General features: G+C 38.8%; 1 protein-coding gene across 1 annotated transcript in view; it reads right to left on the reverse strand.

Annotated features, from left to right (window-relative positions):
* Positions 1–2,847: 2,847 nt before the first annotated feature.
* Positions 2,848–15,706, reverse strand: part of farsb (phenylalanyl-tRNA synthetase subunit beta) — a 15,925-nt gene continuing 3,066 nt past the window's right edge. Inside the window, 11 exon segments of the mRNA XM_079823400.1 lie at positions 2,848–3,501; positions 6,744–6,896; positions 6,967–7,084; positions 7,218–7,310; positions 8,503–8,583; positions 8,669–8,876; positions 10,313–10,374; positions 10,996–11,047; positions 11,136–11,197; positions 13,926–13,996; positions 14,124–14,232. Of these exon segments, the coding sequence (XP_079679526.1) occupies positions 3,350–3,501; positions 6,744–6,896; positions 6,967–7,084; positions 7,218–7,310; positions 8,503–8,583; positions 8,669–8,876; positions 10,313–10,374; positions 10,996–11,047; positions 11,136–11,197; positions 13,926–13,996; positions 14,124–14,232 (1,161 nt within the window). The 3' untranslated portion in view covers positions 2,848–3,349.

Below are 15,706 nucleotides of genomic sequence, written 5' to 3' on the forward strand. Positions count from 1 at the left end.
CTATTTCTCCATCTGTTTGTTTTGCATTTTTACAGTGTTGATGCGCTGAGGAGTGTTTGCTCTGTAGACGGTTTAACAGTTCATGACAAACACTACAGAAACCACAAACACGCCTCTCATGTAGCCACAAACCCTCACAAATGCAGTGTACACACATGGACCATCCTTCCACACACCACATAAAGCTCATCATAATAGCCTCTAATCACTTTGTCACAATCGTAGTTCAGACACTGAAGACACACCGGCTTTTTACATATTTAGAACAATATTAAAGTCACTAAATATATGAAACAACACAAATAGAGAACCTATATAAACCATATAAACAGAATCTTTTAGTGTTTTAATATCATGAGACGTATATGTTCAGTCAAACGCATGCAAACGTTTGAGTATCTGCTGGAAATCAGGTGGAGCCGTCTCTCTTGCGCTGACCTGTCTCATAACCTGTTAAACCAGACACTTCCTCTCACCTGCCATCTCAAACCACACACACACATTTTGGCTTGTTAATCAGTGATCTGGACTGTTTAATGATTTGCAGCTGAAATATATTCACATACACAAGTCACTTTCAATATACCTGTGATGAGTTGTAGTTGACAGCAGACACAGGCGTTCTAGCATCAGTGCTGTTGGAGTTGTTCAACACTGATACACACACACCCACATGCTCAACATGCTTTGAACAGATACAGGTAAACACACCTTCATTCTTCCTTCAGCCATGATAAGATCCATTAGCTCACTGTCTCAGTGTTATTTACTGCCTACTTCTGTGAGTCTGTGATTCCTCTTCTGTGAGGAGGGTGAAAGACAAATGTCATCACTAAACTCCTTTCATCATGAAGATTTTAGGTTCAAATGACTTTTATTGTATAAAGGAAAGTGTGTGTTTTAGGTGCTATAGCCTAATTGGTCTTGCCAAGATTTTCATAATTTTAAAATCCATCTGTCTGTCCGTCCGTCCGTCCATCCATCCATATATCTATCTTTTTATCAATCTATCAATCTGTCTGTCCGTCCATCCATCCATCCATCCATCCATCCATCTGTGTGTCCGTCCATCCAGTCCATATCTCTTTCTGTTCGTCTATCTGTTTACCAATCTATCGCCCCATCCATCCATCCACCCATCCATCCATCCATCCATCCATCCATCCATCCATATATCTTTCTGTTTGTCTATCTGTTTACCAATCTATCGCCCCATCCATCCATCCATCCATCCATCCATCCATCCATCTGTGTGTCCGTCCATCCAGTCCATATCTCTTTCTGTTTGTCTATCTGTTTACCAATCTATCGCCCCATCCATCCATCCATCCATCCATCTGTGTCCATCCATCCAGTCCATATCTCTTTCTGTTTGTCTATCTGTTTACCAATCTATCGCCCCATCCATCCATCCATCCATCTGTGTCCATCCATCCAGTCCATATCTCTTTCTGTTTGTCTATCTGTTTACCAATCTATCGCCCCATCCATCCATCCATCCATCTGTGTGTCCGTCCATCCAGTCCATATCTCTTTCTGTTTGTCTATCTGTTTACCAATCTATCGCCCCATCCATCCATCCATCCATCTGTGTGTCCGTCCATCCAGTCCATATCTCTTTCTGTTTGTCTATCTGTTTACCAATCTATCGCCCCATCCATCCATCCATCTGTGTGTCCGTCCATCCAGTCCATATATCTTTCTGTTCGTCTATCTGTTTACCAATCTATCGCCCCATCCATCCATCCATCCATCCATCCATATATCTTTCTGTTTGTCTATCTGTTTACCAATCTATCGCCCCATCCATCCATCCATCCATCTGTGTCCATCCATCCAGTCCATATATCTTTCTGTTTGTCTATCTGTTTACCAATCTATCGCCCCATCCATCCATCCATCCATCCATCCATCCATCCATCCATCCATCCATCCATCCATCCATCCATCCATCCATCCATCCATCCATCCATCCATCCATCCATCCATCCATCCATCCATCCATCTGTGTCCGTCCATCCAGTCCATATATCTTTCTGTTTGTCTATCTGTTTACCAATCTATCGCCCCATCCATCCATCCATCCATCCATCCATCCATCCATCCATCCATATATCTTTCTGTTTGTCCCTTTTTATCACCCTATCCATCCATCCATCCACCCACCCATCCATCCATCCATCCATATATCTTTGTTTGTCTATGTTTATCCATCCATCCATCCATCCATCTTTGTTTGTCTCTTTATTTCACTCTATCTACAGTTCATATATCTTTGTTTGACTATCAATCTATCACCCTATCCATCCAGTCATCCATCCATATATCTTTCTGTTTGTCCCTTTTTATCTATCTCTCTATCTATCTCTCTATCTATCTCTCTATCTATCTATCTCTCTCTCTCTCTCCAGTTCATATATCTTTCTGTTTGTCTATCTTTTTTAACAATCTATCGCCCTATCCTATCCATCCATCCATCTTTGTTTGTCTCTTTATATCACTCTATCTATCAATCTATCTACAGTCCATATATCTTTGTTTGACTATCAATCTATCGCCCTATCCATCCATTCCCGTCCATATATCTTTGTTTGTCTATCTTTTTATCAATCTATCACTCCGTCTGTCTCTCTGTGTGTCTGTCCATCCAGTCCATATATCTTTTAGTTTGTCTATCTATCTGTTTATCAATCTATCGCCCTATCCGTCCATTTAATATTATTTATGGAAAAATTATTATTTTATAATGTGTTGAAAACCTTGTAACACCTTTTTGTGTTCCCGGTCAAAAATGACCAGTCTTTTAAAACTATTTACAAATATTGGATTCAATCACTTGTTTTCTTTCAGTTATGACAGGCTTTGAATTTAATTTTGAAACTGACAGATCATAGGCCTCATTGGAATCACAAATTACAAAAAAACTTATACCCTGGGTGAGTAAAGTCAGTAAGTTTTTTAGTCCAATGCAATTTAGTTAACTAGCATTTTCAGAAGAAAAAAAAAATCTTTGCTGGACTGCTTGATATACACCAAATGCATGCAAAAACCAACAAATGTAGACAGTTTTGGTTCATTCATCCATATTTATTTGTTTTTATGCTGTAAAATGTGCTGGACACAGACATACAGCCGTGATGTTTAATATATGAATAACATACTAGCAGTGGACAAGCTGAGATTTATTAAAACAGTGATTTATTCTGAACACATAGTAACACATGGCGTTGTGACTAACTCATTCTCCTAAAGATAATCAGCCAGTAATGTATGGATGTAGCTTCTGAAGGAGGACTGCAGTCATTGACCAAAACTGAGGGGTGTGGCTAAGATCATTTGCATTATGACATCACAGGAAGGGCTCTATGTCGATATCGATGGCAGAGCAGGGCATGGTCAGCTCAAAACGACTGATGACATCAGGGTGAAGGACCCCGAGGTGTCCGATGCTTTTGCCACATGAAAAGATCTCCGCACAGCGGCCAGGGAAGAAGGTGGAGTCTGTAAGAGAAATGATAAATGATATTAAATAGTACTCGTAATCTTTTAAACAAGGCTTTTTTTAGTATTATTATTAAGGAGTGACTATTTCCACTAACTCCACCTACTGATGTCTGGTTGGGCCAGAGAAAATTAAAGAGGAGGCTGAATTGTCAACCGTAGAAATAGTGGAGGGCTAAGACACATGGCAGAAAATTTTGATGCAAATCGACCCGAGTTCAAATCCGCCTTTAGCCAAACTCGCTCCATTACCTTTTCCGTTCACATATCAGATCGGAAAGGCGTTTATTTTCAATAAAAAAAATGAAGAAATTAATCGAAAAGTGGAAATAAAGTGTCTAACGTGTGTTTAACAGGTGTTTAGGGTTAGATGTAGGAAGGGCTTTTATTGTCCCAATAAGGCGGCATCCATTTAATAATTTAAATCACAAAAATAATTTACCCTCTGTTGTTATTATTGCATACCGTTTCATGTACAACAACACTGAGGTGCAAATAGTATCAGCCACTATTTATAAGTATAAATAGCATCTAACTACTGTTTACACTCATGTAAAGAAAATACTGATAGAATCTATTGCTATCCTTCCCTCTGGTTATTTTGACCTGAAACTCTTCCTTTTTTTAAAAACGAATAAAAAAATTGTGTTCATCGGAGTGGTCCAATACCCTAGGAATTTTGTCGCACTTGAATACACACAAATTAACTGAATTCAAGGTGTTTTATGGTTGAAATTTAAAAAAGTACCAAATTCTTTCCTTGGCGGGTCAATTTGACCCCCTTAGGAATGAATGGAATGCTTCAGTACACATAGAAAAACATAACTAAAAATGCTAAAACTTTATCAAAAAATTATTTTATAATGTCTACATGTGTATCTGAATGTATACTGAAGAGATAACTTGAGAACTGACTTTAGGACCCAGCAGAACAGCTCATTTCCTCCATTTATAGCTATAAGGCCATCTAGTGACGAGTCATGAAATATCATCTTATATTATTATTATTAGGGCTGGGCAAATTAACGCGTTAACGCGGGCGATTAATTTTTTCAGCTTAACGCATTAAAAATATTTAACGCAAATAACGCAGCGTCCGTTTTTATATTCATTTTTGCTTCGCGTTACATGATCATCACGCTCTTATTCATGTAAATGCTTCCAAGCGTGACAAGACACAAGCGAACGCGCTGTATGCCAATGTCCTCTGTCTGTGTGTGTGTGTGTGTGTCTGTGTCCTGTCTGTGTGGATGCGTCTCATGTCAGCTAATCAAGGGACACACACACACACACACACACTCGACGCATAGATAGACTCGCGTCAGTTTCCTGCTCACATCGAGTTCTCTTTTGCTCTTGAACAAACAATAAAACAGAGGATTTTGAGTATTCTCATATTAGGAGTCTTAAATTAGTTAAATAACGTCTTAAATGAACTTAAAGAGTTGTGAGGAAATGAGATGTGCGGGACAGCGCGTGAGATCCGCGGCTGTTCTTAAAGTGACAGGAGCACTGATGATGCCTGTCATTAATGTTCATCACAGAACAACGGGAACAGAGAAAATTTTAGCTTTAATGATGATTAATCTGTATTTAATTTATTATTTATGCAGTTAAGAAAGATAACTATTACATTTCTGTATATGTATAACAGGGAAGGCCATGGGTAAATATAACATTTATTATTTTGAGTTTATGTAAAGATTGTTTTAAGTTCACTTAAATTAAAAGTTGTTTTTTTAAAGCCTAATAAATGTTGAAATTGGGAGCTTTCAGTTATACTGTAATGTAACGTCATTAATGTTTCATAGAGACTTTAGTATCAGTGATACTGGCCTTCATTCATAAAAAGATGACAATACAACACATATTTAATATATGCTGTCTTTAAATTGTTTATACATTAATTTGGAGAGTAACTGAAATTATTACAATATCAAAATATTAAAAAGTAAAATATTAAAAACTTGCGATTAATCGCGATTAATTACAGAAAAAAGTGTGATTAATTAGTTAATTTTTTTAATCGATGCCCAGCACTAATTATTATTTATAGATGTTGGTTCTGGGAACACACCATTGGCAGGGCTCAATCAGAGGGGTGGGATAAACGGTTAACTTTCAAATTCCCTCTGCATACAATAGGATAGCACAACAACCAACCAGAGCGCTATCAGTGGTGAGACAACAATCACAAGTGCGAGTCCGATGCGTTTTCCCACCATCGGAGCTAGTTGATAGATTAAACTTTTGCCGTATCCGGTCGGTAACACTCCGAACACATCTTCTTTTTTTAAGAACGACTTCCGTGCCGTTCTTTGTTAGCAGGGAATTCACGCGGAACCGTCGCAACTCTGCCGTCATTATGTTAAGCCCGCCCACCGACTCTATACACGATGTGATTGGCCTGACTACAGTTTGTTTTTCAAGCTCGCAAGCCAACGATGTTGCTAGACGACCTGGCTGCAAATTATTTTTGCTTCCGCTAGGGTGCGTCTAGATTTCTAGGCTACAAGAGGTCAGCAAAGACACTCAATGTAAGATATTTGAGCTAAATTAAAAGGGTTATGCATGAAATGTTATTTTTAAAAAGTTAAAAAGTTATTTTTAATTAAAGTTAAGAGAATGTGAAGAATGTGCTTACATTTTTTATTTATATTTTTTTTTAATAAAACCTAGTAATTTGAAGATATATTAAAAAAATCTCCAGAAAATTGCATTAAAAAATATTATCAAAATTAAATATAATTTTAGGGCTTTGGGTCATTTTGACCTGCGAGGGAAGAATTTGTTACAAAGTGCGAGGAAGGGATGCTTAGTGCAAATAGGCGCTATTATTATTAGTCAACTTCGGTTATATTCATTACTCATTTTTCTTTATTTCAAGTTTTTCACTTAATATTTATTTTATCTTTATTTTAATGGACGAAAACTATTTGTTTCATGACATTTTAAACTCTCTAAGTTTAAACTCTTTAAAGTCTCTTTAAGCCTTTTCCATCCAAAATAAAAGGAAATGAGCATCTGACTGTCCAGTAATAAAAAGGTCCCAATAAAAGAACTATAACACTTCCCATTTAGATTTTGCTGACCTACTGCTCGCACATAAACGCTATTAAATATTAACCACTAAAATAAATCTTTGAATATGACTCCGAGCTCAGGACTGTGTGCACAGACTGATCTCACTCAGAGGATCAGCGGAAGGACACCATGTCGACTTTTAACATTTTATGACTCACCCTCTGCCGCTTGGATGTGGTAACCTTGGTTACGGCCTGGTTTGACATCCAGCAGCTGCATGACCCGGTCCAGAAGTCCATGGATGACTTCAAACCCTGGGCTCTTGTTGTAGTAAACGGCACAGAGACGGCGGTTGTTACGGGCTCCTACGTCTGCGAGACAGATCGAGTTCAGAGACTGTTTGTTAGCGTGCATTACTTGATTTGAGGACATCAAACACACCTTTTGTTTCATCCTTCAGGACGACGTCTGAAATCTCGAAGAGTTTGAGAGGAAGGGGCATCTTCCTGTTGGCAGCGACCGTTTTCAGGAGGCCAGCAAGAAGAGAGGTGCGCGCCACCTAGAGGCCAGTATGGTTTAGTTAGTCCGAGCTACTACTACTGATTTAAACTTGCAAAAGCACCCACTGGTGGACAAATGTGAGAGATGCTAATCAGACCCATAAAGTTTTTTTTGTGTATGGTGTGTGTTACCTGAAACTCTGCAGTCTTTGGGTTAGAGATGTGGACTGCTTTGGTTTCTGCTATGTTTTTCCCGAGTTTATCTGCGATATCTTCTTGTGAACACTGCAGAGAGAGGGAAAGGCTATTTAAAAGGAAAACAAGATGACACAAATAATGCAAAGACAAAAATAAAATGAACATTATGTTGTCCTCATGGCTGAACGCAAAAACAAATATACAACAATGTTGTCATTTGTTTGCGAATCAGACTTTTGAGCAGTCCTTTTAAAGTTAGCATGAAATTAATCAGGAAAGAAATCTATTTTCTAAGTGCATGTTATTGATCCTTTTTTGAAAGTATATTTATTTATTTTTGTTGACGACACATTGGACTTTTTTTTTTTTATTCGATACTAATTTATTTTATATATATATTATATGTATATGTATATTAAACCATTTCAATTCAACTTCGTTTGGATGAACCAATATGGATTCTTAAACGACAAAACCAATCTTTTAGTCTACACTGTTTTCTGTTGCGTGTCTGCCATCAAATAATTGCAATTAGCTTTGTGGTTTGTTACTTTTGATATGAAACAGTCTCAGCCTTCAAATTCTGTCAATTTTAATTTGAAATTCAAATGGCGTGACAGATCACTGTAGAGCCTCAGTTCAAGCGGCATGTGAACCGATTATCGCTGCTTCTTTACTACTAGTTATAGCACCAAATAAACATGAATGAACATCAGAAGGTACGTTGCAACATACAGTATAACTTAAAGAAATGCCTCATGTAATCGCTCAGTCAGTGTTTCAACCATGGAAAGGCATCAATAGGTCAGATTGTAAACAATACAGTAGTGGCCAAATGCGATGTCCGGAGGGGATATTTGTTTTTAATGACCCTACAAGTTAATTAAACCATCAATATGAGAAAAAAAATAATAATAATTGTATATACACACACATGTGTGTATATGTATATATATATCAAAATGCATAGAAAAACAAAGCTCAAGGGAAAAACATGCATTGACTACAACAAATAATTTATTAATTTTTCGTTGGTTCTCTCGTTTTTGCATGCTTTCATAATTTCATTGCATGAAAGCCTGGCTGAAAATTGTCTGTGCGCAACTGCACACAATTCATTGCGTTATCGAATTGAAATCAGAATCAAGGTTGTGATGTGTTTATCCAGTCCTAAAACTATTTACATACACAAATCTTGTAAAAACTGCTCATTTAATTCTAATGCTCAGATAGAGGGTGGCATATGTTTAAAATATAAGAGAGAGCAGTGATTTCTAACCAGAGCGAATGTCAGAGCTTCAGTAAACCCGGCGGATGCAAGGTCTTGCCTCAGTAACTCTGTCAGTTTATTCAGAGGGAGCTGCAAACACAAAAACACACCATCACATCAGCACTTTAAAATGACCTCAGTGTAACTGCTCAGAATTAATGTTTTTCGGGCGAACCTGATTGGCTACTGTGTACGTGCGTGGCGTGCTCCTGACGATGTTGTTGAAGCCGTACGCTATGGCAGCATCCTCCATGATGTCGCAGGCGTGGATGACATCAGAGCGTGTGGGCGGGATCTCAACCTGGATCTGATCGGCCTCACCGCTGACCTCCGACTTCAAACACATCCGGGTCAGAAGCTGAGCGATGCTTTCTGCTGATTCACTGAGAAAGAGCGCAGAGAGCGTGATCAGTGTTCAATCTACTGACCGAACCTGAGAAAGGAAGAAGTTAAAGCTCAAACTCAGTTCCTGATGGACAACTGTCCTGCAGAGTTTAGCGCCAACCCAAATCAAACACCCCTGAAACAGCTAATTAAGGGCTGTGTCTGAAATCTTCCCCTATACACTCATTTACTATTCCCTACATTAGTCTACTAATATTTTCCACTTGAAGGAGTGAAAGAAATTCGGACACTGAATGCGCCGGAAGGGCTCCCGCTTTTGCATAGTTTGTGCTTGCTTTTTTATAATCATTTGAAACTTAGCAAACTGGCAGCTTCAGAAGTAATGACAATATTTAACTTGAATGCTGTCATGGAAACTATTATGAAACATCTCCTGGTCAGACGCGGGAATGCATTCGGCACGACCCTCAAAGTGCATTATGGGTACTCTCTAGCCACTGAGTGTACTATATTTATATAGTGATTTTCTCTGCTCTCAAAGTGCTTTACATGAAAGGTGGGCATCTCCTCAACCACCACCGATATGCAGCATCCACCTGGATAATGCGCCGGCAGCCATTTTGCGCCAGAACACAAACCACACACCAGCTTATTGGTGGAGAAGAGACAGAGTGATGAAGCCAATCAGTATATGGGATGATGATGATGGACAGAGGATGCAAGGGTTACACCCCTACTCTTTTTTTTTTCCCCAAAGGACATCATGGGATTTTTAATGACCACAGAGAGTCAGGACCTCGGTTGAATGTCTCCTCCTAAGGACAGTGCTTTTTGAGCATATAATGTAGTGTCCTCATCACTATACTGGGGCGTTGTTCAGATGGTGGACCTGCGCCCAGACAAGACCAACGCATGACCCTGAAGTGTCTGCAGAGACCGTGTCAATTAGACTCCCCCTGAAATTGCCTCATCGACACAGCATCCTCAATAAACCCGTCTCCGTCGTGATGACTACGATTGTTCGAATATCCTTATTTAATAATTGTTAAATCGATATGTCATCCTCAGTAAAACCCGTCTCCGGCGTGATGACTCCGATATTTCGATTATTCGATAGGACAAATATCGAAAGTCTTTGGTCATTTTTGAGCGAGATGCTAACGGTCTAATCAGATTCAATGATCTATGCTAAGCTATGCTAAAAGTGCTACCGCCAGACCCAGAGATCGGTTGAATGGATTCGAAAATGGTAAAACTCAACTGTTCAACTCTAGGTGAGTTAGAAAATGAGCCTATTTTCAAAAATTGTGGCGTGTTCCTTTAAGGGTAAATGGTGCGATTTCGGACACAGCCCTAGAAACTTCTAAGCAGGTCTTTTGGAGCTGGTTGGAGCTCAAGTCTGCAGGACAGTGGCCCTCCAGGAGCGGATATTGACATGAGCTCTAATGAGATCAAACGTTTAAAGTGTGCTCACTCGATCCCAACTCTTTTGTTGATGAAGTCCCCAGACAGTGTCTCCGTCCTGTACGCCAGCTCCTAATGTCAGCAAATAACAGAATGATTTACAAAAAAGACCATTTATTTTAAGCTTTGTTCCTTAAAGCCAAGAGAATGTTTTTAATCTGGGTTCAATATTTAGGCCTGTATACAAATTAAGCTCTATCAACAGCATCTGTAGCACAAACAAAATTTGGACCGTTTGGAATAATAATAATAATAGTAATGCTTTTATTCAGCAAGGATGACAGTAAAGACTATTAAAGAATATTAAAAAATATTTCTATTTCAAATAAATACTGTTCTTTTGAACTTGAATTGTTATATTTCAGAATTTTACAATTTTTACTGTATTTTGGTCCAATAAATACAGCCTTATTTCAAAAACAATAAAAAAACTTTCACCCCAAACTTTTGAACAGTACTGTATATAAATTGAACCTATATTTATCATATATTGTTTATAAATGCTGAAAAAGCTGTAAAGTTGTCCTTATCAGATGACACTACTTGTCTAGGTCAACTAATTCCTGCGGGTAGCATGGATCCTCGCATGGATATTGTGTGAAAGTTGCATGATCATGACCGTCAGTAGAGCTCAACTTGTATTTCACAAGGCATATTTTATTCATTTAGGTGTAGTTGTGACTGAATACATACAGGATACACACACAATCTGCCATCAGGATAGACAACCTCTGCCTCCTCAACCCTGAGTAAAGAGACAAGCACATCTCAGAACTGAACAACATACTGACTGTGTGATTGAAAACTAAATATAAAACAACAACAGTACTCACGTGAACGGCTCCTCACAGTACTCACTAAACATGGTCACTACCATGTCCAGCGTGATCTTTGCCTGCAAACACGCACAGAAAAAAAGCATCTTGTTGTTCAAACAACCAGTCACTCAGGTTACAGAGATTACAATATATATGTAAACTTATACACACTGTATCCTTTTTCAGGATTCTTTGATGAATAGAAACCTTATTTCGAACAATATAAACATATTTACTGTCACTTTTGATCAATTTAAATGCATCCTTTCTGAATAAAAGTATTAGTGAGCATATTTACACGCACACCAATATGCGGATAACTACCAAAAATCAGTTCATTTATATAACCTGATTTACCGGTTTACATGCAAATAAATAACTGTTCTCTGTGCACTCATTTGTTGTGATTCCTCCTCGAGAGGCTGCGCGAGCGTCAACAGCGCAACCTTGTTACCGTTAGTTCATTATACATTATATATTATTATCCACCATCGACAGCCATTTACACTAAATTAATGCAGAATCATTCTTGCATTTTGGTGATTCCCTGGTTGTTTTTTGTTATTGACGTTTTAATCTGGCTACTTGTCCGGTCTGGCAGTGGCAAGTACAATTATCTTTCACTTGCCCCTTCAAAAAATCCATGTAATAATAACTCTTATAATACACTCACCTAAAGGATTATTAGGAACACCATACTAATACGGTGTTTGACCCCCTTTCGCCTTCAGAACTGCCTTAATTCTACGTGGCATTGATTCAACAAGGTGCTGAAAGCATTCTTTAGAAATGTTGGCCCATATTGATAGGACAGCATCTTGCAGTTGATGGAGATTTGTGGGATGCACATCCAGGGCACGAAGCTCCCGTTCCACCACATCCCAAAGATGCTCTATTGGGTTGAGATCTGGTGACTGTGGGGGCCATTTTAGTACAGTGAACTCATTGTCATGTTCAAGAAACCAATTTGAAATGATTCAAGCTTTGTGACATGGTGCATTATCCTGCTGGAAGTAGCCATCAGAGGATGGGTACATGGTGGTCATAAAGGGATGGACATGGTCAGAAACGATGCTCCGGTAGGCCGTGGCATTTAAACGATGCCCAATTGGCACTAAGGGGCCTAAAGTGTGCCAAGAAAACATCCCCCACACCATTACACCACCACCACCAGCCTGCACAGTGGTAACAAGGCATGATGGATCCATGTTCTCATTCTGTTTACGCCAAATTCTGACTCTACCATCTGAATGTCTCAACAGAAATCGAGACTCATCAGACCAGGCAACATTTTTCCAGTCCTGTCCAATTTTGGTGAGCTCATGCAAATTGTAGCCTCTTTTTCCTATTTGTAGTGGAGATGAGTGGTACCCGGTGGGGTCTTCTGCTGTTGTAGCCCATCCGCCTCAAGGTTGTGTGTGTTGTGGCTTCACAAATGCTTTGCTGCAAACCTCGGTTGTAACGAGTGGTTATTTAAGTCAAAGTTGCTCTTCTATCAGCTTGAATCAGTCGGCCCATTCTCCTCTGACCTCTAGCATCAACAAGGCATTTTCACCCCCAGGACTGCCGCATACTGGATGTTTTTCCCTTTTCACACCATTCTTTGTAAACCCTAGAAATGGTTGTGCGTGAAAATCCCAGTAACTGAGCAGATTGTGAAATACTCAGACCCCGTCTGGCACCAACAACCATGCCACGCTCAAAATTGCTTAAATCACCTTTCTTTCCCATTCTGACATTCAGTTTGGAGTTCAGGAGATTGTCTTGACCAGGACCACACCCCTAAATGCATTGAAGCAACTGCCATGTGATTGGTTGATTAGATAATTGCATTAATGAGAAATTGAACAGGTGTTCCTAATAATCCTTTAGGTGAGTGCCCTACCGCAGCTTGTATGCAAACAAATCACAAGTGGCTGTGTTGGTGGCTGATTTAGTCACATAGACAGGTCCTGGCAGCTGTTAGTTACAACGTCCAGGAACCGTTAAACAGAACTAAATTAATATATTATTACTGGTAAAGTTACCGGGTACCGGACATTTTCTCACCGGTTCCCAAATCCCAACATGCACACGCACACACATTTGTGCAACCTTCATTGTACTGTAGCCTACGTCAGCGTTGCATTCTCATCCCATCACACTAACGTAGTCAGAGAATGGCCTCATCTTTCCGATCGCATGAACGTCTTGAAACAGCAGTCGCATGATCCTCTCAAACTGTATAATGAATCACTCAATTCTCAATGGCTACCTTCCAATGTGGCAGGTAGATTGACATTATTACCCGCCAATTGCAAAATTCACCCGCATTTTGCGCGTGGTCGGGTGTTAATTTAAGGCCCTAGTGGCGGGCAACATATAATACATTTTAATAGACAGCGCTGCGGGCCGTTTGAAATTCATCCTCTGGCGCATCTGGCCCATGGGCCGGACTTTGGACACCCCTGCCCTAAACGGACAAACTTCTCTACAGAGCGCTAGCTACTCTCTGCCATAAAAGGATGCACTCTGTCACACATCACACACACAACTTTCAAACGAAAGTACGCCGGGCGATTTCGGGCTAATGGGCAAATTTTTTTATTCTTAAGCCACTTATGACCTTGCACCCGTAAAAGAAAACGGTTTAAACGCGTTAACATGACCACACGAGCTGACGGCTTATCAAGCATTAAAAAAAAAATCTCACTCACCCTATACTTTTGTACAGTAATGTAATTATTACAAATGATACCTACTGAGGTCTGAATGCATCGGTTAACAGAATCTAAGCTCATAATTGATGTCAGTAAAGCGGTTTACCTTTGTGAGGTCTGTGGCCGTGCACTCAATGAAAACGTTCTTTGTGTTTAATGAGATTTTGCTGTGGTTTCCTGGTAGAGAGAGAGAGAGAGATGGATACAAAACTTAAAACCAACAGATCTATCTGTAGAACAAAATCACCAAGCTTAAGGATGAATTTGTGTTCCTGTGAAAGCATACGTGTGTATTTAACCTCACCGTTGATGATGGGAGGCATCGACAGGACAACTCCATTACTGTCATATATGACGGGGTAGAGAGGTTCGCTCTCGATGATATGCAGGTAGTGCCTCAGATGACTGTCAGCCTACAAGACATTAAATGCATTCATAAAAGATTTCAGCAGTCACTCCAACACTTTGGCGGGTTAAATTTTATACATTTTCTTCAACTTTTTTTCCAATTGTGGTCTTTTAAAAAGGCACCTGAAATAATAAACTAAGCGCAATGTACTGTTGTCCAGAAATATAGATTTTTCGATACATATCGATATCACTTTCTAAAGCACTTCACATACTCATTTTCCACAGAATAGACACATGATACCAGCTGCTCTTTCGTGCTCTCTCATCTCTCCGACAGCGAGTAACACAAACCCTTGTTTAATTTGTTACGGGTAAATATTGTTGCTGTTACAGGGCTTGAATTTCAACGTGGTGTTTAGTAAAATTATGCACAATTTTACTCATTACCATAGATTTTGTGCTCACACCCAAAGTGTGCGCACATAAAACCGCCTCTCAGCACTAAATTGAGTTCTTTTTGCTGCTTATTGCGCTTAAACAGTCAAATACACACAAAATAATGTCAAAATGCCAGTCTTGGTGAGTATTCACGTAAACACAGTCAGTTCTGTTATAGGTGAACATAAACAGAAAAAGCATGTGTAACAGTATAATAGATCTGTGCGTCAGGTCTTATTGACCGCAGCCTAATAAACCTGCCGTTCAAAGTTTGATCTGTAAGATTTATGTTTTTAGAAGAAGTCTCTTCTGCTCACCAAGGCTGCATTTATTTGAATAAAAAACAAAAATAAAACAGTAATATTGTGAAATATTTTTTATGTAAAATAACTTTTTCTATTGATAACATGTTAAAATGTAATTTATTCCTGTGATCAAAGCTGAATTTTCAGCATAATTCCTCCAGTCGTCAGTGTCACATGATCCGTCAGAAATCAATTTTGTAAATTTGTTCTAAATGCTCCTGTTGTCTTCTGTGCCCAGACTTGAGTTTTGTTTGATGTTTGAAACATTCAAGAGCGTGATTTGTTTGATCAGTAAAATTAAAGGTTCAGTTCATATAACTGACTGACAAAATTGTATACATGAGGAATGCAGTGCATCGTCAATGCATTGTAAAACGTAATATGTCTGTATTATGCCACTGTCTTCACAAAGTAATGTATAGACTCATGAAATTATTATTTTTAGTCATCAACTATGTTTTTGTCCCATTGTTTTATGCTATTTTAAGCAGGCTACACTAATCACTTTTTGGTGACTATAGGCTAAACCAGCCTGCAATGACGACGAGAATTAGATGGAAATAAATACATATTTGGGTGGTGTAATATTATAATAAAATGTCATTAATCCCATATTAAGATAACCCATGTTATTTAAATTACTAAAGTACCCTAAATAGACAATGAAGAGCAATAATAATTTACAGCACTGCATAAGATGTATGACAACTTACGATCAGGATAACATACGAATTTAAGCGCACAGCTTGACCTAATTAATTATTATTTGTATAGTTATATCATTTATAATTTG

Source organism: Gobio gobio (assembly GCF_949357685.1).
Source record: "Gobio gobio genome assembly, chromosome: 8".
Taxonomy (NCBI): Eukaryota; Metazoa; Chordata; class Actinopteri; order Cypriniformes; family Gobionidae; genus Gobio; species Gobio gobio.